This window comes from Mesoplodon densirostris, chromosome 16, assembly GCF_025265405.1.
Source record: "Mesoplodon densirostris isolate mMesDen1 chromosome 16, mMesDen1 primary haplotype, whole genome shotgun sequence".
In the NCBI taxonomy this organism is placed as follows: Eukaryota; Metazoa; Chordata; class Mammalia; order Artiodactyla; family Ziphiidae; genus Mesoplodon; species Mesoplodon densirostris.
In genome coordinates this window covers 53,939,451-53,965,735 of record NC_082676.1, presented here as the reverse complement: position 1 = coordinate 53,965,735, position 26,285 = coordinate 53,939,451, and the positions used below count along the sequence as shown (strand labels likewise).

The following is a 26,285-nucleotide window of genomic DNA, read 5'->3' as shown; positions in this document are numbered from 1 at the left end:
AGTTCTTTTGGGAGATGACTCTATGTAACATATATTCATAGATGAAAAGATGGAAATGCTCTAAAGCAGTGGTCATGGGAATCCTAATTTTTCTTTTTCCTTGCTTTCCCTTTTCTATTTTCTTTCCTTCTGCAATGAGCATGTATTCCTTTCAAGATTGGAAGGAAAGACTCAGCTTTTTCAGACCGACAAGCACAGGTGCTCAGTTTGAGTGAAGAATTCAAATCCTTTGCGCTCTCCATGCTGCCCTGTTACTTCTTGTCCTCTTTTTCCCGCCTCCGGCAGGGCTTCCACAGCATGGGTTCCCTGGCCTTTTCCCCTTTCCTTTTCTGAGTTTCTCCAGCCCTGGTCTGGGGCCTAGGCAGTATGCCTTCAGCTGTCCTCCTGCCTGGGAGTTGTGGAAGAGCAGGGACACAGAAACTCAAGGATCTGTCTTGAGGCTGAGTGTGGAGGGTCTGCTGTTTACATTCAGATCACGTCTGTTTATTTGAGGTGGTTTTGGTGGAGGCTGATGGAAATTATGGGGAGGCTTGAGCCCCATCTCCCTGAAACCCCCGCTCCAGTTGGCATTGCCACAGTCCTAGTGCTTTATTTCTTTGTATACCTGAAGATGAATTTGAGGGGAATGGTGAAAGTTTGAGGGAGAATGGTTAGGAAGGCAGGAAGAACACAGAGGAAGAGCCAAGAACAGAACTCGGGCATCCCAAAGCCTACTTTCCAGCTCTCTGAACAACACATGGCTGTGTGCCGAGCCCTAGATAAGTCCCTTTCCCTCTCTGGGCCTCAGTTTACCATTCTGTAAGAGAAGAAGATTCCATAGGCCAGCATTTCCTAATCGATGGCTTTCACCCCCGTGGTGATTTGCTAAGACAAACCAGGGATTTATGTTAGGGACAGTAAAGGGCATCTGTTTCCATTGTAATGATAAATAATGAACCTCAGAAAATAAAACCATTATTTAAATAGTTTCTCTTTATAATTGAACAGTTGAGAATCTCACTGTATTTGGAGTGAGAATGCAGAGTGAGAAGCAGAAATCTGATGCGCTCATGATTGAAATCCTCAGTGGGTGTATCGTTGCATTGTAGCCACTGTGAAGGTTTTGACGATTGTGTAGTTTAAAATCATTGTGAGTCATAATTGTATAATACTGCTTGAGTTTTAGCCACAGTGGCAAATTTCAGTGGGAAATCTTCTCTTTTACCTCATCATTTAGAAACAAAGTATTAAAAACTATCAAAATAAAGCACTTGATGTTTTCAGGAGTAAAATGGAAGACTTTCAAATATCAGGTCAGAAAAGCAATTTTTGTCTATTTTGATGTGGTGACTTGTAGTTCATCTACACTATGTTATACACTCAGTCTTAGGACAAAATATAACGTGCTGGTTTTTGAACTTATTTGCAGACAAATCATGCATCGTCTCACAGAGCTAGTTCAAAGTAAATCAAACTGCATGCATCTCTTGCTTACTGGGGGAAAACCCTCAAAGTTTGTTTCTATACAAATGTCATTAGAGCTGGGATTAAATAAAATTTAAATACCTTTTAAATATTATGCTGAACTTAAATGACATGTTTTTCTTTAAAAAAAACGAATTCATCATTTATCACCAGTTGACACAAATCCCTAAAAGGGGTTTGAGATTATGCTTGTGAAATTTACGGTCAAAAAGATTCGGGAAAGTTGTTGGATACTTCGATCAACAGTCCTTTCCAGTTTCAGTGCTACTGAATTCCAAAGTAGGGTTTAGCTATGTAGTTTATGACTGTACACACACACCCCTTGCAACTGCACCTGCCTGACGGTGCGCGGAGTCCTCCAGGCCTCCAGAGGGCACAAGTGGTCTCGTTTTGTTGCTGAGCATGCGCCATAATTCTTTTGCCTGGGGGAGTGGGCGTGCGGCCGGATCGCGCACGCGCGGCCTTGTCGGGGCGGGGACTGGGCTGTCAGCCGCCCGTGGTGGAGGAAGCCGCAGGCCGCGGGCGGTTTGAGGGGCGGGACCTGGAGGCCTGCGGAGGGTCTGGCAGCAGAGGCAGGACCATGCGGGAGCGCCGGGGCGTGGGGCCGCCGGGGTCGGTGGTGGTGGTCGCCACCGTGGTGCTGCTGCTGAGCGGCGTGGGGCCGGCGCGCGGCTCCGAGGACATCGTGGTGGGCTGCGGGGGCTTCGTCAAGTCGGACGTGGAGATCAACTACTCGCTCATCGAGGTGAGCGGCCGCCCCGCGGCCCGGAGCTCGCTGTGTGACCCCGGGCCAATCGCTCAACCTCTCTGAGCCGCGGTGGCCTCGCCTCTGACACCTGGCAGTTGCCACCAGCCCCCCACTCTGGGAGTCCTTTCCTTTTTAAAGGCGCCGCTCTCCGCGGGTCTCCAATATCTCCTCCCCAGTCGCGTTGGAGTGAGGGTTCTTATCTTGGGGTCAGCTACGGAGTGGGGGCGGGGGCGGGGCCCCGAAGGTATGTGCACATGGGTGTGCGGGACATTTTTGGTGACGATGATGGTGGTCTAAAACTTTTATTAGGTCACGCAAAACTAAGGATCCTCCTGCAAATCAAGACTCCAGATTCTTCAAAACCTAAACTCCAGATCCCCAGAATCCAGGCCCCAGATCTCTTAAAACCCAGTCTCAGCAGGACCCAGACCCCTTAGGACTGATTGATACCCCAGATGCTCAAACTCCCAGGAACACAGACCTCCTGAAACTGAGATTTCTGAAACCTATATTCCAGAACCTAGATACAGCAAGTCTTACCCACACAACAGAGAGTCCCCGCAAAGTTCAAATCCACTGCTCCTCCAACCACCCTGGGGAGCTTTTAAAGAGCATGGATTCCCATCCCAGAGATCCTGACCCAGTAGATCTCTCTTGGCATCTCTGGGGCTGGGAAACTATTTTTAATTTCCCTGGTTTCCCCCATGGGACCCCTTTTCCTCTGAAAATGTAGAGTTGTCAGCTGCCTGTACTGGGTAGTTATTGGAATTACACTAGAGATTTGTGCAGGAGTCTTTTTATTAAGTTGCAATGCCTGTTCAGTTAGATGATTATTAGCCTAGTGGAATTATGACCCAGAAAGCTTGTGAGAAGAAGGGAGATAGATGGAGGTAGGGATAGAAAGTCACTTGCAGGACAGATGGGAAGGGACCCGAGGGAGGGCTGGCCTCTGTTTCAGGAGGGTACTGATGATGGGGCAGAAGAGGGAATTGGGGAGAGAAAAAAGGAAGTGGCTGAAAAAGAGAAGGGAGTGGGGACTAAGACCCCAAAGGCTGTCTGTCTGAAAGCACATTGAGCTGCTTCTGTGCAGGTAGCTGGAGGGCTGCGGTGAAGGGTTGGACCAGTGTGTTCTACAAAGTAGGTTGCTGAGGATTGGGGGAGGGGTAGGAAGTAGATTCACATCCCACTAACTCTTTGACCTGGCCTTGCTCCAAGTCCCAGTTTTTATTCCTGTAAGATGGTGTTGGGTGAGAGGCAGCAGAACCCAGCATCATGTATTTTCTAAAGAAGTTAATCAATCGTCACCTTCAAGACGATTGGTCTTAAGAAGTCAGGCGTTCAATGAATCTACCCACTGACAGTGGCAGGGCTCCTAGGATCTCTGGGTGCCCATGCCACCTCCTGGGTTGTGGGCACAGGACATTCCAGAAGCCGCCTGGAAAGGCTTTGCAACTTGTAGTTTCCTGGGGCTCCAGGAGGAAAGTGAAGGCAGTAAGGGGCACTCCCATCCCAAACACTAATAGTGACCTTGAGAGCAGAGGGCAGGTTTTGTGACCTAGTATGAAATGTGTTCCCTGAGCCCTAGGGCTGCCTGTCCAGGTGGTCTGAGACACTCATTCTTTCTTAATTTCTGATTGTGAAATGAGGTGTTTCATATGTGTAATGTATATTGCCATTCTGTGCCCTGACCTGTGCTTTATGCAAGAAATGTAAATAAGATATTTCATAATCATTTCTTGATCGTGTTTTCTGTGTCCCAGTAAAACTACCTTCGCTCTTCTCCAGCTCTCTTCCCTTCTGGGTGTTTTTCCATCATATTCACTCAGTCAGTAACTGTTGAGTGAGCCCTGGCATGTGCAGAAGCCTTGTGTCTGGTGGGGATATTCAGTTCAGTGAACAGAGCAGACAGAAATCCCTAAAAAAGAAAAACTTATTGGTTGCTAATTCTTTAACAATCAGGAGATTTCACATTAAAAACTGCATTCCTGATTTCTCTGGAAAACCAGCTGATCTTTGGGCTGCAAAACTTGGCTTGGGTTAAGTAGCAATCTGTCTCTCTTTAAGTGAATGCCCCTTGATAGGACTTCCATGGCCCCTCTGGACAGCCAGATTTTTAGTCCCTGCTTTAAGTGCATGCATCTGAATTTCTTTATGGCCTGTGAACAAGTTTGAGTATTTATTGAGTACTTACGCTAAATAAGACACTGACCCAGGCGCCATGGAATGTAAGCCGTGGTCACCGCCCAAGGGGAGCCTGCAGTCTGTACGTAATTTCACTGTGTTCTTTTTTTTTTTTTTTCTTCTTTTTGCGGTATGCGGGCCTCTCACTGCCGTGGCCTCCCCCGTTGCGGAGCACAGGCTCCGGATGCGCAGGCCCAGCGGCCATGGCCCACGGGCCCAGCTGCTCCGCGGCACATGGGATCCTCCCAGACCGGGGCACGAACCCGCATCCCCTGCATCGGCAGGCGGACTCCCAACCACTGCGCCACCAGGGAGGCCCTTCACTGTGTTCTTTTCCTAAGTGCGCATGTTCTGAGTCTGCTGCTTTATACATCTTCTTAGCTGGTGTGACCCAATTCTGTTATCATAGTTACAGATTATTAACATTAAAAGTTTCTAGATGGATGTTACTCCAAGCATTGGAACTCTTTAGGGTAAATAATACAGATCCCTGGCCCTCACCTCAGACCTTCTATTTTAGAAACAGATGTGGGGCTCAGAAATTGCATTTTTTTAAGGTACTTTACAAAAACTTGAAGTATAGTTGATTTACAGTGTTGTGTTTAGTTCCTGGTGTACAGCAAAATGATTCAGTTATACATATATATATATTCTTTTTCATATTCTTTTCCATTAAGGTTTATTACAGGATATTGAAAATAGATCCCTGTGCTACACAGTAGGACCTGTTGTTTATCCATTCTATATATAATAGCTTGCATCTGCTAGTCCCAAACTTCCAATCCAACCCGCCCCAGGAATTGCATTTTAACAAGCCCCTTACTAACAGCAAAATTTGAAAATTTGTTTTAGACCCAGAAACAACGTAGAGACAGACACTAAAATAAACTGAAAACCATTGAAAAAATATGACTTTGGGAGATAGTTTCTAACCTGAAAAATATCAAATCACATTATTTTGGGGATACTTATCATTTCCCTCTGACCTAATGCCTAGTGTTAGTAGCTTCATATGGTAGGTCCTTAGCAAATGCATTTTGACTAAATGCATTCAGGTGCGTTATATGTAGCTAATTCTCAACAGTGATATTATGACTTCTCTTTTCTTTCCTTCCTTTCTAGATAAAGTTGTACACCAAGCATGGGACTTTGAAATACCAGACAGACTGTGCCCCTAACAATGGTTACTTTATGATCCCCTTGTATGATAAGGTAAGAGGGGAGAGTACTTTAGTCTTTTACGATGGGAAGTTGTCAGTGTGACCCACAGGGCTGCGCTGACTAGGAGAGTGGCTTTCCCACATGTGCAAATACTCATGTTTTGTATGTTGTAAGTGGAGTATGGTCATTCTGGCCAAATTCTGGCCAAGCTTATGAACTGGTTTGATTGAATGCAGTGATTCTCAATGTCTCCAGGGACATTTGGCAACATCTGGAGACATTTTTGGTTGTTACAACTGTGAGGGAGGGAGAGTGGTGCAGTTATCTCGTCAGTGGAGGCCAGGAATGGAGCTAAACATCCTGCCATGCTGTATGGGGCAGACCAAATGTCACCAGTGCCAAGGCTGAGAAACCCTGATTTAATAGAACCCTTTACTTGCAAGCGGCTTAAAATATCATTAAAAAGAATTATATAAGTAATATGTGAATTCATGAGCTTTGTGAAAAAAATCAAGGTGTTTAGAAGTTTATGAAGTAAAGTTTATCTTTTATCCCCCAAACCCCCCTCCCTCTGTAGTGATAACCCCTGATAAAAGTTTCAGTGTGTATCCTAGCAGATGACTTTCTGTGTATTTAGAGTTGTACGGATATCCACGAATATACATGCATGTACATATATGCAGATACACAAACACATGTGCACATAGATGGGTGTCCATGCATACCCGTTCTCCCACCCCTCATTCTCCCCACATTTCAACTTTTTACTTGGAAATACAGATTCACAGGAAGTTGCAAAAGTAGTTAATATACTGTGTAGTTTTGCTTTTGATTAAAAAAAATACAAATGGACTCAAACACTAGGCATTGTTCTGCAATGTGATTTTTTTTCCCTGTGGTGGTGTTTTGGCACACTTTGGACATCAGCATGTATGGACCTTCCTTTTAATGGCTGCACACATGTCAGAGGCAGGCCAAACTAATTTATTCCCAATTTCTCTATAGACACAGAGGCTTTTTCCCAGTTTTTAAAATTATTATTACTAACCACACAGCAATAAACATTCTTGAACTTACATCTTTATGCACAATACATAAGATTGATTTCTAGAGGTAGACTAGTTGGGTCTTGAAATCTGTTTTTGTTTTTTTTTTTAAACTATTAAAACATTCTCAAGGAACCCTTCACTCAAGGGTGTATGTAAAATCTAATTTTAAGAAATGACTTTAGTTCCTGAAGATCTGGCTGACCCTGGCAACCTTAGTCATATGAGGGGTTAACAGGAGACTGGATTAATAGAATGTTTGGAATCAAAAGACCAAGAGCTCTGAATACAGAGTCTTTGTAACTCTTTGATGGGTTAAACGGGAGGTTCGGGCGTTGAGATCGCAGCACATGAAGGGAATCGAGCTCACTACCCTTTACAAGTACAGAGTTTATGCTTGGAATTCCATTTCAGGTGGGAAAATTCTAGATAATAGGCTAGCACTAAACTAAATTAAACTAGTTGAATAGTCATCAGTTCTTAGTCCTTTGCAGTGATTTTTTTTTTCTCCTTGTAGGGAGATTTCATTCTGAAGATTGAGCCTCCTCTAGGGTGGAGTTTTGGTAAGTTAACAAATAACCAGGTACACTCTGTAAAGGATTAGGTTATATGCTGAATATTAATTTAAATTGACAGAGTGCATAGATTGTTAAAATATTAAGGATTCCTTTCTAGTGTGGAAGAGGGTTTTTTTTAACCACCTTGCCCCTATTACTTTAGAGTAGATTGGAGTTACTTTAGACCTACCTTAAGATTTTCTGTCATGTTTCTTAAAGTAGGCATCTTTTCTTGTACCTCTCAGAAAACTCCACTTTAGCAGCTTCGTTCATTAAGTGCCAGTAGAACTTGATGAATATAGAGGTCAGGAGTGGGGACTTTGTTCCTCTTGCAGGATGGCTTCTTTCTTAGCCCCCTCAGTGTTTTTAAAAAAAATTTTTCAGTGAATTAATGGCAACATTAAACATTGTGAGACTTGACATAAAAATCCAGATTTACTTCTCTTAAGAGATCAGAAGATCTGACAGCCTTGGGCCTTACCAGCTCTGTGACGACCTTGGACGAGTTACTTCCGCTGGGTCGGCGTCCGTCTTCTCACTAGGGGTCAGGAGAGTAGTAGTACCTGCCTCACAGGCTACTGGAGGATTAATGGACCAGTGTATTTATGTGTTCAGAATCGCTGGCACATAATTGGCAATTAATTAGTAAATACTTAAAAGCAGTCTTTCCGCACACGTACAAACAAAAGCTCCAGACTTTCCTGAGGTGACTGTCTTTTAGCAAAGTCAGAGGAGCGGGAGTGGGCTGGATCAGAAGAAGGGGTCCTGCTGTGACATGGCTGGTGTTTTTGGAGAGCAGAGCCTTGACGTTTCGGTAGAGGGTGTGTGACCCCAGTTCTGTAGCCTGCGGGGAGACGTGGAGGGCCCAGTTGTTCCTACCAGGCCTGCCTGTGAGTTAGAGGGGGAAGAACTGAGTCCCTGCTGTCACAGTGGCAGTGACAGCCAACTTGCATCTGGGCGACAAGCTCTTTCTCAGTTCACGGCCGGGGGTGCCTGGCTGGTGCGGTCCAGAAAAGCGGAGGGGAGTCAAAGCCAACCCACGGCCAGAGAGACGGAGACGACAAATCTGCCAGAGACGTCACAGATCGGTGGCTTGCAGGAGTGTTTTGTTTGAATCCCCTCCCTTCTTGTCAGTTCTTTTTCTTTTAATAAGTTTTTAAATTAAATTATAACATACTTTCCGATAACTGTACTCATCACAGGGATATCAGGTGATGAATTTTCACAAAACGAACACACTCATGTAACCACCACTTAGATGACAAGACAGAACCTGACCAGCACCCAGAAGTGCCCCATCCCAGGCACTTGCTAATTGCGCCGCCCGACCTAAAATTATAGATTATTTTGTCTGTTTTGAACTTCATGTAAACAGAATCACACAGGGTACGTTTTTGTGCCTGGTTTCTCTCTCTTGACAATTTGCACAGAATTCATCCTTATTATGTGTTATGTGTTAGTATATTAGTTCATTCTACTGCTGTGTGAATATCAAGTGATTTACCCCCTCTACTGTTGGCGGACATCTGGGCTGCGCCCCAGTTTTGGCCACTAGGAGCAGTGCTCCTGCGAACATCCTTGTATATATCTTGTGGTGCACACATGTCTACATTTCTGTTGAGTATATACCAGGGTGGAATTGCTGGGCGATAGACTTTTTACATGTTCAGCCCTAGTAGAGACTGCTGGACAGCCAAGGTAGATGTCGCAAAGCTTTGCTCTACCAGCCGTGTGTAAGAGTTCAGACCTCCACATCCTCACCAGCACCGGCTGTCAGTCTCTTTCATCTTAGCTGTCCTGGTGATGGAGTGGTGGCCTCGCATTGTGGTTTTGATTTGCATTTCCTGATGGTCCATGAGATTGAGCACTTTTTCATAGGTTTCGTGGCCATTTGGATATCCTCTTTTTGTGAGCTGCCTGTTCAAGGTTTTGCCCATTTTTCACTGGTGCTTTCCCCTGTGTATGTGTGTCATTCTTCATTTTACCAGAAATTCTCTCGACTGGTCCATTTTTTCCTCTGCTTCTCACTTCATGGTCTTCCTAACCTTTTTAAAACTCAACTTTAACCCCTGTTTTGATGAACTCTTCAGTTTTTTTTTTAATTTGACTCAGTTGCTAATATTGAAAAATCAGGACACGGCACATAAAATCCAGATTTCCAGTTCTTGAGAAGGTGGAAGCTTGGGCAGCACTGGGTCATGTGGCAGTAGTTGGTAGAAGCTGTCCCCCTTTTTCCATTTGCTGCAGTCCGTACTTGGCCAGTCTGCTGACTTCTAATCCACCCGGTTACTGTGGACATTGGAGTTTACAGTCCTGGTATAATGTGGCCAAACTCCTGTACTTGGTCAGGAGACAGATGTGGAGCCAGACTTTTGGGGTTGAATTTGGGCTCTGTCCCTCACAAGCTCTGTGATTTTAGGAGATTCTTTAACCTTCCTGTGCCCCACTTTACCCCTCAATCAGCTGCAGATGTTACTAGCTACCTCTAAGATAGTTGTCAGGATTAAGTGTACTTAGCTCAGTGCCTGGTCTGTGGTGGGCGTTCAGTAATAAAACTCTTGGGCACTCACTGGATTTTCCATGGGACTCTGAGATATAGCTCAGCTGCAAGACTGTTTACAAAAGTATATCACACTGTAAACTCTGGTTCCCTTTGGGGTGGGGGAGTGGGTGTAGGATGTAGGGGTGGGAAGGAGACTTTTCCCTGTGTATCTCCTTGTGCCTTCGGATTTCAAGCCACGTGAGTGGCTCAAAAGTGAATACAGTGAAAGTTAAGCAGTTCAATGTGTTTGACGCAGACAGTTTCATCCTGTCCCAGAACTCAGCTTGCTCTTGTGTCCTGTACCCTGTTCCCCCCTCCCCCTGTCATTGGGCAGAGCCAACCACCGTGGAGCTCTACGTGGATGGTGTGAGCGACATCTGCACGAAGGGCGGGGACGTCAACTTCGTGTTCACGGGCTTCTCCGTGAATGGAAAGGTTTGGCATTTGTCACGTTTGCACTGTGGTACATACTGGGTCTTCTCTTACCTTTAAAAAAGCAAGACGTTTTTAAACTGGGGGCTTTGAGCCCACAAGGGACCCACAGATAAGCTTCAAGAGGGCCTGGGAGCTCAATGAAATTGCATGTAAAACGTAGCAGGTGTTTTTAGGGGCCGGGTCTAGGTTGCTGGTCACTCCCCTGTCCGAGTATAGATGCCAGGATGGCTTTTTAGAGGGACAGGTTCTCAGGGGAGAGTTCCCCCTCCCCACACCCAGCACCACGGTTGAGATGCGCATATTTATTGCCTTCCTTTTTCTTCATGGTGGGTTTATTCTCCTTTCCCTTGACCCTGAGAGTGAGGGCCTTTGGTCCCGGCTTTTTGTGTGGGTTTCTTGTTAGAGATGGGGACCCTGGGTATTTATTCTTTCGCAGTGGTTTGTAAAATAATTGTGCATCTTTAATTGAAGGTATCTTAGAGTCAATGAAACAAAGTGTCATTTTACTGTTGCTGTTCCCTGTCCCCAAGCCTCCCTGGGAAGGGTATCCACAATCTCTACTATCTTTTCCAAGGAAACTTGACCCAAAGAAGGTCATGGGCTTCATGTGGGGAGCAGGATGGACCGTGCGGCTGGGAGGAGAACGTAGCTGCCGGGTGGCTCCTAACTCCTCCGTCTCCACGGCAGGTTCTCAGCAAAGGGCAGCCCCTGGGGCCCGCAGGAGTTCAGGTGTCTCTGAGAAACACAGGCACAGAAGCAAAGATCCAGTCCACAGTCACACAGCCTGGCGGAAAGTGAGTCATGCGTGTTACGCCCTGCCCCGAGGCTAGAGCCGGGCCCTGATGTGTGGGGAGCTTTGGATTTAGGGAGACCTGGGTTCAAATCCTGTTTCGGCCTCTCAACTTCAGATGGGTTCCTGCCCCTCAGGGCCTCAAGTTCCTCATCTGTAAAATGGAAGTCATTTGACCCATTACATCTAGCATTGATGCAATGATTAAATATGAGATAAATAAAGCACCTGCTGCAGGGCCTGGCACATGGTAGGCCTTCATTTAATGGTTGGGACTGGCTCTGCAGCCCGACAGCCTGGGTTTGAATCCTGGTTCCCCCATTTGCTAGCTGTCTGCCCTGGAGCAAGTTACTTAACGCCTCTGTGCCTTGGTTTCCTCATTTATAAATGAGGATAATCATGGAACCTACCTCTTAAGGTTATTGAGAAGATTAAATTACGATATTATCATTTCAAACTGTCTGGCATAGAATATGTGCTTAATAACTTAGCTCAATACAGATTAGCTCAGTTTTGATTTTTAAAAATCATTTTATCACTATTACATCACAATCATTTTGTAGTTGGAACTAATAACTATTTAATTAACCTTGCTGAGTCAAATTTAAAGCATTTATGTAATGGATTTATATCGTTGAGTTGTAAATGTTAATAGATGTGCCAAGATTCATATCAGAATAGTTCCACCTGATGATGTTGAAAGCACGCAAATCACCACTGACTGCTTCAATCCACAAATATGACTAAACTGCAAAATAGAAGTTTGTAATGAGTCTGTCAGTACATCATCCAATTTTTAAATGATGATTGTTGAAATTATATTTCAGTTTTGAAAAATACTTATTGATGCCTCTCCAACCCCCTCCCCGATCTGTAGAGGATCAGAGGAGGGGGTGGGACTTTCATTTTCTCTAGTTTCAGTAATTTGCTGCTGACCGTGCTGGGAAAAGTGACTTGAACTTTCCGAATCACTTTCCAAATCTCTTTCCTATGCGCTAACTAAACTGACAGTAACGCGCAGAACCGGGATGCTGTGAACGTGAAGTAGAGGCTGAATCTTACCCAGGCCAAAATCCAGTGGCAGTGTCAACTCTTTTGTAGCAAACTGATTTCCAAGCTCTATCCAGTTATTACAGGCAACATTGGATGTAATATAATACCACCACAGAAGAAGAAATTGCATGAAATTTTTCATGTCGCTGGAATTAGCCCTTTCATGGTCCGATGATTTGCAAATCCAAAGGGCTAAATGTGGCAGAAACGTGGTAGTAGTACTTCCATCCTCGGCTCATCCCACTCTGGTCTTGGTTTGTTCACAGCTGCTAGAATAATCTTTGGCAGCTTCTGGTTTCATCACAGTTGCTTTGTGCAAGAACACAGATTGGCTTCTATTTGTGTCTGATAACAGGTCTTAATAAACTCTGGGGTAGGAGTCACGCTCTTTGTCACCTGCCCTCCCCTAGCGCTTAGTGTCATCTTGTGTAAGCGTCCGTCTCAGCTTATTGGGTCTGTCCTCTGTTCTTTACCCATCTCTCATCCCTTCCCACTTCTGCTTTGGATGCTTCCCTTCTCTTCTGTTCATGCCTCTCACTCTGTCAACACACACTTGAATGTTCTGTGACTGATCCTTGCTGAACCACAGGGACTGGTTTTTAGGCCAGAAATTTCTGGGGTTAAGGGAAACATCAGCCTTCTCTCCCATTAGCACACGAACCCCTCTCCTTGCACACAGCCAGTGCCCAATAAGTGTTGTCTGATGAGGATTTGTACAGTGAAGGATTGAATTTCATTTATGCTCATTTAACTGGCTAAGGGCAAGTTCGTGATAACTCAAACATTGTTTTCTTATGCTTCCAATAGTTGTCCTAAAATTAGAAGTGCTCGGGTTGTTGCCAGAAAGTGAAGTGGTATTTTGTATTTCTTAGGTTTGCGTTTTTTAAAGTTCTTCCTGGAGATTACGAAATCCTTGCAACTCATCCAACCTGGCCATTGAAAGAGGTGAGCATTTATTTCAGTTATGTCGATGGCCATGCCAACAGTGTGCTGGTTTGGGGACAAATGTAGAGGTTTTCGATTCCAGATATGAAATGATTTTATGGTTTTTCTAGAAGTCGATGGAAAAACACAATGGTGCTGCTGATTAGTTTGGTGGTACTTATACAGGAAAACTCCCTCCGTGTAGCAGATGTTGCTTATATTGGTTTCAGTTTTAGGTAACAACATTGTCATCCTGCTGTGAAATTGGTCTGTTATTAACTGTAGCTATTTTAAGCTAAATCAACACCAGAAGGACCCGATGAGATTATTTTATTGTTCTTTTTTTAGTCTGTAACAACAATCTATAAATACACTTAACAATTTAGAAACTCTTGTACATGTGCCCAAGGAGAATGTATAAGAATGTTTATTGCAGCTTTGTTTGTAGTAGCAGAATACTATAAACAACCTAAATGTCCATTAAGAGCAGAATGGGTTGTGGTTTCATCACACAATAGAATTCTGTATGTCAGCAATAATGAATGAACCAGAGCTACGCATATCAATATGACTGTGCTTAAAAGCATAAAGTTGAAGGGAAAAGGCAAATTGCTGAAGGATAAGGAAATATGATACCGTTTATATAGTCATTAAAAACACTTATGATAATACCACTTATGGATACATTCACACGTAGAAAATTATAAGACACGAATGGGAATGGCAAACAGTATATTCATTATGGTACTGATGTTTGTAGAGGGAGGGAGGAAGGGGACGTGGGCATCTGCAAGGGTCTAGAATTGTATTCTCTTTTATTCTTTAGCTGGTTGGAACTTATATAGGTGTTCTTTGGTATAGATCCCTATAGTTGTTTTTGTTTAACTGAAATAGTTTATAATAAAAGAGCAAAAAAGGAAGAAAAATACTAAGCGAGGTTCTGTAATAACTGAAGAAACAAATTGAAGTTAAGACTTAAAGAACATTTTGACAGGCTTAGTTTTTATATTAGTTTTGAGGCTGTGTCTCATTGTTTTGCTAAAGAAGCATCAGTATTTCAGTTTTTACCTTGTAAGTTTTACGCATTTATAATTGATGATATAGTTTCACACCTAGATATGTCTGTATTCTGTTTATGACTTTGTTTTCAGGATTTTTCTCTTCTGGGCAACACTGAAAAATGTTTCATTTAAAACTCCATAGCTTACACATTATAAATAGAATACATTTTAAGGTTTGCATTGTTTGTTAATTGTATACATAAAGGAATTTGAGTTTATTCATGTAAAATTGTGTTTTAAAGTAAAGCAGGCTGTTAAAAGTCAGGATAATGGTTGCCCTTTGGGGGAGTAGTGACTGGAAATGAGCATGAGGGGAGCTTCTAGGGTGCTGGTTCTGTTCTGTGTCTGGGTGTTGGATGCATGGTGAGTTTGGGAAAATCACTGTGCTGGACGCTGAGACTGTGTGCAGTGTTCCCCATGTGAATTATACTTTGACAAAGAGTTTAAAAATACACACATACATACCATGAAACATGGAAAAAAATAAAGCATGTTCATTAAAAAAAATTGGAACATACAGAAGAGCATAAAGGAGTGGAAGTGGAAAATCTGGAAGGTGGAAAACTGTAAAAGAGGTAAATTGTTACCATCTAGACGAAATCACCATCATCTCCATTTTGCCACAGTTCCCTTCACTTCATTTTGCGAATTAAAAAACTGTTGTTATGGTACTACACGTGCAATTTTGTATGTTGCTTCCCCCCAGTTAATATTTTAGTGTCAGCACGTCCTCGTGTTGTTAAACGCTTTGTGTTTATTCTTTTGGAAGTTGACACCTTCTCTTGTAGGCGAGCACCACTGTACGAGTAACGACCTCCAACGCCAATGCCGCGGGCCCCCTCATAGTGGCTGGCTACAACGTGTCTGGCTCTGTCCGCAGTGACGGGGAACCCATGAAAGGGGTGAAGTTTCTTCTGTTCTCTTCTTTAGTAACCAAAGAGGTAAGCAAAGAAGAGTGAAGAACAAGAGAGATTGTGGGCAGGGCTGGGGGCACAGGGGATCACAGACTAAGAATACACGGTTTAAAATGCAGGTCAGTCTCAGACTAGAAGACAAACGTACGGTTACCAAAGGGGATAGCGGGAGGTGGGGAGGGATAAATTAGGAGCTTGGGATTAAGAGATACACACACCACTACATATAAAATAGATAAACAGCAAGGTTCTACTGTGTAGCACAGGGCACTATATTCAATATCTTGTAATAAGCTATAATGGCAAAAGAATCTGAAAAAGAATATATATATATATGTGTGTAACTGAATCACTTTGCTGTATACCAGAAACTAACTCAACATTGTAAACCAACTATACTTCAATTAAAAAAAATTAAATAAAAAATAAAATGCAGGTCAAGGTTGATTTATAGTTTCAGCATTTAAGAACCTTGTGTTTCTCTGTTGACTCACAAGAAATTGAATGTCTGCACTGGGAGACAGTGGAATTCAGTGGAAAGTGCACTGGCTTTGAAATCAAACAGACCCAAGTTCAGACAAATCCCAGCTCTTCCTCTGGCCAGCTATGTGAACTTGGGCCACTCTGGTTTCTTACCTGGAGGATGGTGACCATTTTTAACTTTTCAAACTTGAATGTAAAGATTTTACATTCTACTATGTCCTCTGCTCTGTCCTAGGTTTCAGAAATATATATTTTGTGAAATAAAACTTATACAAGTATTTTTTTAAATTAATTTATTTATGACTGTGTTGGGTCCTCGTTTCTGTGCGAGGGCTTTCTCTAGTTGTGGCAAGCAGGGGCCACTCTTCATTGCAGTGCGTGGGCCTCTCACTATCGCGGCCTCTCTTGTTGCGGAGCACAGATTCCAGACACGCAGGCTCAGTAATTGTGGCTCACGGGCCCAGTTGCTCTGCGGCATGTGGGATCTTCCCAGACCAGGGCTTGAACCCGTGTCCCCTGCATTAGCAGGCAGATTCTCAACGACTGCGCCACCAGAGAAGCCCCTACAAGTATTTTTAAAGCATGGCTATTTGATAATAATCAGAACATGTAAGTGGAAAAGGAAGTCATCTTGGGTTTTTTCTCCTGGCCTAGGATGTCCTGGGCTGCAACATCTCCCCAGTGCCCGGGTTCCAACCCCAAGACGAGAGTCTGGTGTATTTGTGCCACACGGTCTCCAAAGAAGACGGCTCCTTCTCCTTCTATTCGTTGCCGAGTGGGGGCTATACTGTGGTGAGTGAAGCCGACTTCCGTTCTGTTTATGTTTGGGATACTTACATCATAGGAAGAGTCAGTGCCATTTGGATATCAAAGGACTGAATGGTTGGCCTGCAGTTCCATGACCATTTTATTTAGCAGTTACTGAAGATGTAACTCTGTCCCCTCAGTAACAGCTGGGAATAGTGCAAGTCTTTCTCTTGCACAAATCTGAAACAGTTAGGATTAATAGTGTCTCTTTGCCTGCTTTGGACCCCTGGTTATTTGTGGGCCGCTGGATTGAGTGTTAATATTGATGGTTGAATCATGTTATTGGCTCTTGGTAATTAACCGACTTTTTCTTCCAGATTCCATTCTATAGAGGGGAGAGGATTACCTTTGACGTTGCTCCTTCTAGACTTGACTTTACGGTGGAACATGACAGCCTGAAAATTGAGGTAAGGCCTCTTTGTTGGAGTTCCCATCCCTGGGCACAGGTGTTGCAAACGTGTTAAAAAAAAAATCAGTTTATCTAGAAGTACTGTTGGAAAAAACAGAATGAGGTACTGTCTTCCACTTCATTCTGGGATCCACTAGATCCTTCACCTCTCTCACATAATGTCTTTATCTTAGAGAATCAGAGCCCTATTTACATCTACTTCATTCAATGAAATATATTTACCAAGTGTCAATGACATATATTTTAGGTATTATTCTAGCGATGGGCATATAGCAGTGACCCAAAGAGGCAAAAGTTCCTGTTTTTGTGAAATTCATGTTCTAATGGCAGAAAGAGATAATATACTTACAAATAAGTAAATAAGAAAGTATATGAGAAAGTCTTTGTTCTTTAGAAACATAAAGCAAGAAAAGAGATTATATAGTTTCAAGGTTAAGATAGGGTTGAGGTCTCATAGGTTGTTCTTGGGAAGGCCTTAGGGTGAAGGTGACTTTTGAGTGACAACCTGAAGGGGAAGAGGCAACGAACTGTACTTACATCTGTGGGAAGAGTGTTTAAGACAGGGAATGGCAGGTGCAAAGGTCCTGAGGCAGGAGTGTGGCCAGAAGGTTTAGGGAACCCCAGAAAGGCCAGGGTGGCTGGAATGGAGCGAGTGAAGAAGGGAGGAAGAGGGGAGAGCATCAGAGAGATGGTGGGGTAGGTTGTGCAGGTCCTGGTGGGCCATTCTGGGTGACAGTTGGCACCGCTGAAAGGTTCTGAGCAGAAGAAGAGGTGTGTCCCCTCCAGCTGCCATGTTGAGAAGAGTCTGCAGGGGGCAAGGTGGAAGTGAGGGACGGGTTGAGTAGGTGAGAGCTGACAGAGCCCGCAGTGGAATGACAGCTGGGGTGATGGATGGGGTGATACAGGCCCTAAAATAGATGGTAAATGTGTTTTTCATCACAGTTCTGTCTTTAATTACAGACGTAGAAAATGGTTACTGTAGAAAATTTGCTAGATAGAGCAAATCCCCAAAGAAAACAGCAGTCTTTCATAAGTGGACCACCCAGTGTTACAGTTACTGAAAAAATTAAATTTAATCGTTTTCTTTTAATGTTATATTAGAAAGTACTGCGTTAAAGTAGCTTAAACTGGTGGGAGCCAGCTTTTAGGTCACATTCTCAGTGGGGTTCTGACTCTGCCTTTTAAGATTCAGTAAAGCATTTGACTGTAGCGCTGTGCCCTGGAGCGGGGATGGAAGGGTGAAGGTCAAGTCCTTAGTGCTTCAAGGGGCTTGCACAGAAGGATGGGGGCAGGTGAGTGGGGAAAGACATTTCCCAGATCACAACCAAATGCAAGGTTTTAAACAGACATGAATGGAATTTCAGGGAGGGGCTTGTAAGCTGTATGAGGTCGGGACCATTGAGTCTTATTCTTTACTGTATTCCTAACACGTGATTTAGTGCCAGGGACGTGGTAGGTGCCTAATAAAAGTGATTGTTGAGTGAATATATAATTTAATAAGTGGGTTAACCACGTCTTTTTAGAAGGATCAAGAAGAGCTGCCTGGGCTTCCCTGGTGGCGCAGTGGTTGAGAGTCCGCCTGCCGATGCAGGGGACATAGGTTCGTGCCCTGGTCCGGGAGGATTCCACATGCCGCGGAGTGGCTGGGCCCGTGAGCCATGGCCGCTGAGCCTGCGCGTCCGGAGCCTGTGCTCTGCAGCGGGAGAGGCCACAGCGGTGAGAGGCCTGCGTACCGCAAAAAAAAAAAGGAACTACCTGACTAAAGAGGAAGCCATTTTATTTTCTTAGAGCTCAAATGCTGTTGCATATATGTGTGCATGCATGCATCCATCCATTCATTCAGGAGTCATTTATTGAGTGCCTACTGTGTAGCAGGTGACTAAGACAGAAAAGGTCCCTATCTTCATGAAGCTCACATTCTAGTGGGAGGTAGACAAACTAGAAGAAATCAAACAAGGACATACCAGATATTGGGGAGGTTTTTGCTGAAGCCTAGAAAGTAGGTTAGTGTGATGGACAGTAACTGGCTGGGGCGTGAGGCAGGGGCTCCCGAGAGAGGGTAGTTAGAGCATCTCAGAGGTGATGACAGTTTGAGCTAAACCTGAAGGACGAGAAGGGGCGGCCTCTCCCCCATCCTCTGCAGGTGTGGGAGGAGATCCAGGCTGAGGGAGCAGCTGGTGTGAAAGCCCCTCGTGGGGAAAGCATGCAGGAACCCAAGATCAGGGTGGCGGGAGCCCAGCTGAGTGCAGAGAGCCAAGCCCTGGCCCTCACAAGCGAGGAGGGCCCAGACACATAAACCAAGCGGAAGACAAGACCTGGGAAGGGGCTGCGGGTGGGTGAGCTGGGAGGGAGCTGGCTGGCACGGGGCACCAGAAGGCAGTGTAGGCAGGGGTGCTGAGCGGCGGCATGAGGGGCATGAGGGGGGCTTCTGTGGCTCAAGCACATGACAGCCTCCTCCCTGTTCTTCATCTTCTAGCCTGTGTTCCACGTCATGGGATTCTCTGTCACTGGGAGGGTCTTGAACGGACCTGAAGGAGAGGGTGTCCCGGACGCGGTGGTCACCCTGAACAACCAGATCAAAGGTGGGCAGACACGTTGGGCCCTGGCCTGTTTGCCTGGGCTGGGTTTTGCTCACAGAGAGGAATGGAAAGGAAAGAAAATCTTAACGACTCTATGAAAACATGCCAGCTTTTGGTCTCGAGTATCCCTGTGTAAATGAGGACTACACAGTTGTTTTTGTCTCATCCTTTGTTGGCCTGTTTTTGTTTTACAGTCAAAACAAAAGCTGATGGCTCATTCCGTCTGGAGAACATAACAACTGGGACATACACCATCCACGCCCAGAAGGAGCACCTCTACTTTGAAACCGTCTCAATCAAAATCGCACCCAACACGCCTCAGCTGGCTGACATCATCGCCACAGGGTAAGGCGGGTGTGCGGGGCCTGGAAGGGCCGGTGCTTATGTTGGCGGCCAGTGGAGGACAAGACCACCTTTGATCTGACCGTGCATTTCTGCCAAGGGTCCACATTCCAGTCTCAGACACCTATGGAGAAACTCAGGCTGGCTTCTTTAGAAAGATCAGGGCTAAGTGTTATAAACTGAATGTGCTTAACTGTTAGCTGCTTCAAGAAAATCATCTTGCTTCAAAGTTAAAGTGGGTTCAAGTTAGAAGAAGATCTGTTGTGCCTGACTTCACATCTATGAGGCCTGCCTTGGCTTCACTGGAAGATAATGTACTTGGTTGAGAACGTTTGCTGTAAGATGCTTCAGGTCGTTGTCACAGTTTTTCCCACTTTGTTGTACTTATTGTGAGTTGTGAGGGGATATCCCGTGGTTGAATTCCTATAGTTTTATCAAGTAGTGGCAGTGTCTAGTGCGGAGAACCCCGGCCTTGGAGTCAGAGTTTGGGTCTTTCTCTTATCCGTGTGTCACCTATAGAATGGGGAGGCTGCCATCCCTCCTTGGCAATAGGTGCTCACTAAACAGTAACTTAACGGGGTGGGGAGTGGTGAGCAGGGTCTGCGTGGAGAGAGGCCTCTCAGAGCAGCGCGGTGCGGATGGGGGCATAGCACCTGGTGTTGCTGGAGTGTAAAGTGCTGGGTGGATGAAGGGGGCAGGTGTCAGAGGGCCTCCTCACTCCCCGTTGGAAGATGGGGATTTTCTCCACCAGGGAGAAAAGTCAAGGGGCCGGTGAACGGTGTGAGCACGGAGGTAACGTGGTGAGGTTTTTGTCTTCAGTGAGACACTATGGTGCCACGGCTGGGGGGAGGGCCTCGAAGGGGACAGGAGAGGGTGCGGGAGGCCTGAAAGCAGAGTTGACGAGGGCCTGTCTTATGGGGAAGTCAGGGACAGATCGGGAAGATGTCTCAGGGTTCCCAGCCCGAGAGGCAGGATGCCTGTGGACCGGGAGAGGAGCCGGTCGGGGATGAAGCTTCAGTTTTGGCCGCAGCGGTCCATAGGCCCACTAGGTGGCGCTCTCCACCACGTGCTTGGATAGATTGTAAATCGGGAAGACTCGGTGGCAGGTGGCAGCCAGAACCTCGGATGTGTAAGAGCAGGTAGAAGTGGATCAGTGGACCGGAAATAGAATGTCAGCCTTCGAGGGGCGGCCTCAGGAGAACCTGGGGCGGGGGGTTAGGTGTGACCTCCCGAAGGTCCCGGAGTTCCAGGAGCTGAGCCCTGAAGGCATGCTTTATTGGCTTGGTCGCTGAGGAGGTGACCGTTGTCTGTAGGCAGGCGGGGGGTCCGGGTCCGGGGTTCAGCGTTGAAAGGCAGGTGAGGAAGCAGAGCACCCGTGGAGCCTGCTGCCGTGTGTGTCGTGGTGGAGCCTCAGGAAGTGACTCCTGGGCTGCAGTTCTCCCTGCTTGCCTCATAAACAGTTCTGAGCAGCGACTCCAGGTGAGCCACCGTGATAGGTGCTGGGTGTGTACAGGGAACCAGGCTAATGTCACAAAGGCAGGGGTCCAGGAGACAGACTGAAGACGAAGAGTCAGTGACAGTAAGTTGGGGTGGGTGTGCAGGGAGAGCTCGGGGACTCCGAGTGGACTTCGTTTAGGTGGGGCGCTGTGGAAGCTGAGACCTTCGGGAGGACCAAAAGGTAGCCGAGTGGAGGGCTTGGCAGGCAGAGGGGACAGCGTGTGCCAGGGCCTGGAGGTGACAGGGGAGCTCTGGGGTCGGGGTGGGGACAGCCAGCGTGGCTGGGGGCGATGGTGAGGCTGGAGGGCCACGTGGCCTTGTAGCCATCTTGTGGGGATGGGCTTCTCCCCAAGTGCAGTGGGAAACCACTGACGAGTTTTCATCAAGGGAGCCGCATGGATCAGGGCATTTTGGAAAGGTTTTTTTTTTTTTTTTTGTCTTTTTTTTCCTCCCGACTGCTGTGTGGAGAGTGGATTGGAGGAAAGCCAGAGTATAAGTGGAGGGCGTAGATGGGAGGTGTGACAGTTGTCTGGAGGAGATGGTGACCGGTGGAACCTGGGACCCTGCTGGCGGGGGTGGGAGGAGGCGTAGGTGGATTTGATGAGTGATATGGAGGCTTTGTGCATCAGAGCCCAGGTTTCCTATTTGAGCATCCAGGTAGATGGAGGAGGTGCCATTCATGGAGATGAGGAAACGTAATTTAATTTTATATTTATTTTCTTCTTTAAAGTGGAATATTTGGGTCAAAGAAAGAGAAACAACATTTGTTGAGCATCATTGGAAAAATTCATCATTTTCCTTTTGGCCCGTTTGCCTTTTAATTCATTGATATTTCGTACTCTTTCTGTTTTTCCCTTTTAAAAAATTATTTGCTAATTTATTTGAAAATCAAACTCTGACTTCTGTCTAAATGGTAATGAGAATATAGTTGTCTCACGATGCACCAAAATTACTGATTTCTCTTCATTAATGTATTAAATCCTGATGAAATAATTTATTGACACATCAATTTTTAAGAGCTTCAGTATAACAAAACACTGTCTTACTGGCTTTTTAGTTCTTTTTCTAAACTAAACCAATATATATTTGAGGTTTAGGGTAATTGGACACTTATCTTTAATTGAGAATACGAGCTAAAACTGATTGTATGGTTAAAATATTTAAAACGTAGGCAAAGAGGTTCAACTTGGAATGAATAAGGGGACTTCCCCCCCAACATGGGCACAAATGAAGGGAATATGGAAGGTCCTTGAGAATAATTCCATCAGTAGTCCCTTCCTATCCATTTTCTCTGGTAGTACACAGTAGGGAACCAAAAGGCAAACCTTTGAATCTAGATCAGGGGCTGGCACAGTTTGTCTGTCAAGGACCAGAGAATAAATATTTCAGACTTCACGGGCCGATAAGGTCTCTGTGACGAAACCCACTACAGACAGTTCATAAATGAACAGGCTTGGCTGTGTTCCAGGAAAACTTTATGTGTGGACACTGACGTCATAGTAGCATGTCATTTATTATGTCAGGAAATAATCTTTTGATTTTTTTTTCCCCTTTAAAAGTGTGAAAACAATCTTAGCTCACAGTCCCTCCCGAAACAGGTGGCTGGTGTGACTTGGCGCATGGGCTGTGGCGTCTTGCCCCTCACTGTCCAGCCTGAGCCCCCATGGCCGGGCTGGTCACATCCCTTTAGGGAGACGGCTGTGCTTTCCTTCACTCCTGGACTTCACACACACAGCGTTCCACCGCCTTCTTGTTCCTTCTGCTGTTTTTTCTTTGCAGCAGAGTGGGTGTGCCAGCATTTAGTGCGCCCCATAATTATCCAACACTGAATCCAGCATTTTTTATTCTCCTTCTGTCAAAAGGCACAACTGAATTTTTATCTAAAGTGATTCTCTTTAAGATTAGAAAATATAACCTTTAGGCAGTTGAAGAAGCGATTGTGGCCTCCAGCTGTGGGACATTATTACACTTAAACACACCAACTGACTAAAAATGAAGACGGTCACTCCACGGACGCCAGGCTTCGTTGGTGTTTATTAGCGAGCGGATGTGCCTTTCATGTGCTTCTGGAGGTGTGCCTTGTAGCACTTTACATGCCGCTCATTGCAGTCTCCAGTCTGAGCCATTACGTTAATAGGGCTTTTCACTTATAAGTTGCTTCTGTGGCTCCTAGCTCCTAAGGAGTTCAGTTAGCTCTGCATTTTTGTTTACCTTAATTACCTTTCCTATTCAGACGTCTCAGATTGCTTTTATCTGTGCATTATATATAATCACAGGCGAGGAAGGCGTCTTTGATAACCCTGCCTTGTTTTATCCCCTGGGTAATACCACACTTTCATAGGCAGCATACAGCTCTTGCTTTTAAGGACTAGTCTACATTCTCAGTTTGAGGCTGCTCCACCGTCAACGAGCCAATTATCTGAAGCTTTTTTTTTTTTTTTCTTTGCGGTATGCGAGCCTCTCACTGTTGTGGCCTCTCCCATTGCGGAGCACAGGCTCCGGACGCGCAGGCCCAGCGGCCATGGCTCATGGGCCCAGCTGCTCCGCGGCATGTGGGATCTTCCCGGACTGGGGCACGAACCCGTGTCCCCTGCGTCGGCGGGCAGACTCTCAACCACTGCGCCACCAGGGAAGCCCTATCTGAAGCATTTTTATCATCCACAGATTGTTTGAAAATTGCTTCTGCAGTGGAGGATGGCCAGATGTCACCCAGAACATACGAACAGCCCTGCCCCGGGCCCCGGGCCCTCGCTCTGCCTTTTCCTTATGCAGAAAGAGGTCCAATCGTCTTTCTAAAGGGTGCTTTTAAAACTGGAGTCATTTTGGCTACATTCCTGTCTCTTCATTAAGATCATACTAGTCTTAGGGACGAGGGCTGAAAGAGGGATGCATAGTTTGGGTTGCTAAGCACCTTTCCTGTGATAATTGAGTTCTCATGCTGGAATGAATGGTCCCCTTGTTGCAGGTTCAGTGTCTGTGGCCAGATATCAATCATTCGCTTCCCCGACACTGTCAAGCAGATGAGTAAATACAAAGTTGTCCTGTCCTCTCAAGACAAGGACAAGTCTTTGGTCACCGTGGAGATGGATGCTCAGGGATCATTCTGTTTTAAAGCAAAACCAGGGACCTACAAAGTCCAGGTATGACCAGTTTTGTTCTATTTAAGATATTTGAAGAAACACCAATGATTTAAAAAGGGTTATCTTAAAATGGGATTAGAGAAGGAGCATTTCCGTTCCCAACTTCTTATTTTGAAATCTTTACATTCCTGCATGTCACAGTTAGTAGAGCAGACAGGTAGCTGGTTTGCAGGTGATGCAACAGGCCTTTCTCTTTTCCAGTCCTGATGTTTATTAGGTGTTAGTATCAGGCTGCCAGTCACGCCTCCACCTTCTCAGGCTTCTGGCTGCTGTTGAATATCCACGGGTCCCCAGAGGAGATCGCAGTGAACTCTTTATTAATGGCAGCTCAGTAACATCCACAGAGCATGGCTTCTGGACCCTGAGGCCAAACACAGCTTCCCTTTTCCTGCCTTGCTGTAAATTGAAGACGCTGGGCAGGCACCACCTGATTTCTCCATCCAGGCAGGTGGAGAAGCAGGGGAGACCCTGGCTTGTAGTCTCACCATCAGGGTGAAAGCCTGAGCACTGGTGGGGGCAGTGGGCAAGAGATGAGACAGACGTGGAGGTCAGGTCACCGGCCCCCTGGGGTCTCAGGCTCTCACCCATCAAGTCAGCTGCTCCCTGGGGAAGAGCAGGGGAGGGGACTGGGAAGGGTCCTTCTAAGACTTTGCTCTCCTGTAGGGCCAGTGGGATCCCCCCTGGCTAAGGAGATGAGGTGGGCGCACAGCCTTGACCCTGCTTCCACGAACAGCATACTGTGTGGGTGGGCAGCTCCTTTACCAGCCAGCCAGTGTCTTGTGACGTTGGCCACATGGACAAGCCTTTAGAGGCCCTTGTCCAGGGAAGGGCCATTCCAGAATGTGGTCCCTACCAGGGATGAAGAAGGCGAGCACCACCTCCCCTCCCAGTCCCTCCTGTGAGCTTGAGAAAGGCACATAGAAATGAGGGAAGAAGAAATGGCCCCGTTCCACTGATGGTCATCCACGTGGCATCCACAAGTTCACAGCTCCTGTCACGAGTGACCTCAAGCCAGGATCAGGTTCTGGGATTTAGTATGGTTTCCACCTGGGTGCACATGATCACTGACAGCTTTGCATGCCCTGACACGCTTCTGTGTACACCCTGGTGCTGCTGAAGGCTAGTGTTTTATGTCTGCTTAGAAATACGTTTTCTTCACACCGGCTGTATGCAGATTTGTTGTGATTATAAAACTAGGCCTAGGAATGAACCTTCGTCCTACAGAATCCGTTTAGCCTTGGGCCCAGGTGGATGTTCTGGTGCCATGTTGGCCAGGGAGCAGCGGCCCTGATGCAGCCGCTGACCTTGTTCTGTGTGTCCCGCAGGTGATGGTTCCTGAGGCGGAGACCAGAGCGGGGCTGATGTTGAAGCCTCAGATGCTGCTTCTGGCTGTGACTGACAGGCCTGTGATGGACGTGGCCTTCGTGCAGTTTTTGGCATCGGTTTCAGGGAAAGTCTCTTGTTTGGGTAAGGTGTCAACTGAAAGCAAGAACAGATAGGTTCAAAGAAGTAAGTGGGGAGAGGTGGGATTCTGGTGAGCTTTTCCTCACTGGGCAGCATTGAAGGTAAAAGCAGAAGCTGCTCCAGGGGAGTGGTGTCTGTCTGAGAGTCTGTGTAGTGTGCAGTTCTTTCTAAATAATTGCCACAATCACCATAACATTTCTCTTTGAGTAATGCTGCCTTGGCTTCCAGAAGAAAATGTGAGTTTCTTTTTATTGCCCTCTGATTCTGAAAGGAAGATGGTAGTTGGGCCCAGGTTTCCATCCCAACTCTCACTTACCGCTGTGAGACTGTAAGCATGTACTTGCCCAGCCTCAGTTTTTCTTCTGTAAAATGGGAATACTGCTGCTCTCAGGGTTTTAATGAGGCTTAAATGCGGTCATGTCAAGAGGCAGTGTAGCACAGTGGTTAAGATCATAGACTCTGGAACCAGACCACATGGGCTTGAACCTTCGCTGTGTGACCTGGGGTAAGTTACTTAACCTCTCTGTGCTTTGAGTCCCTCATCTGTAATGTGGAGATGTTAATAGTACCTATCTCACAGGGCAGTTGTGAGGATCAAATGAGTTACTGTATGTATAGCCGTTGGAAGTACCTGGAACACAGCAAGAGCCATATAAATCTTTGCCATTATTAGTAATATTATTATGAT

General features: G+C 45.8%; 1 protein-coding gene across 1 annotated transcript in view; it reads left to right on the top strand.

Moving 5' to 3' along the window:
* The first annotated feature begins 1,935 nt into the window (after positions 1 to 1,935).
* LOC132503577 (BOS complex subunit NOMO1) overlaps positions 1,936 to 26,285 on the top strand; it is a 52,834-nt gene continuing 28,484 nt past the window's right edge. Inside the window, exons 1-13 of the mRNA XM_060120132.1 lie at positions 1,936 to 2,209; positions 5,516 to 5,605; positions 7,118 to 7,163; positions 10,034 to 10,134; positions 10,822 to 10,928; positions 12,850 to 12,922; positions 14,751 to 14,903; positions 16,014 to 16,151; positions 16,484 to 16,573; positions 19,052 to 19,157; positions 19,349 to 19,499; positions 23,959 to 24,133; positions 25,459 to 25,600. Of these exons, the coding sequence (XP_059976115.1) occupies positions 2,045 to 2,209; positions 5,516 to 5,605; positions 7,118 to 7,163; positions 10,034 to 10,134; positions 10,822 to 10,928; positions 12,850 to 12,922; positions 14,751 to 14,903; positions 16,014 to 16,151; positions 16,484 to 16,573; positions 19,052 to 19,157; positions 19,349 to 19,499; positions 23,959 to 24,133; positions 25,459 to 25,600 (1,537 nt within the window). The 5' untranslated portion in view covers positions 1,936 to 2,044. The remainder of the gene's footprint in view (positions 2,210 to 5,515; positions 5,606 to 7,117; positions 7,164 to 10,033; positions 10,135 to 10,821; positions 10,929 to 12,849; positions 12,923 to 14,750; positions 14,904 to 16,013; positions 16,152 to 16,483; positions 16,574 to 19,051; positions 19,158 to 19,348; positions 19,500 to 23,958; positions 24,134 to 25,458; positions 25,601 to 26,285) is intronic.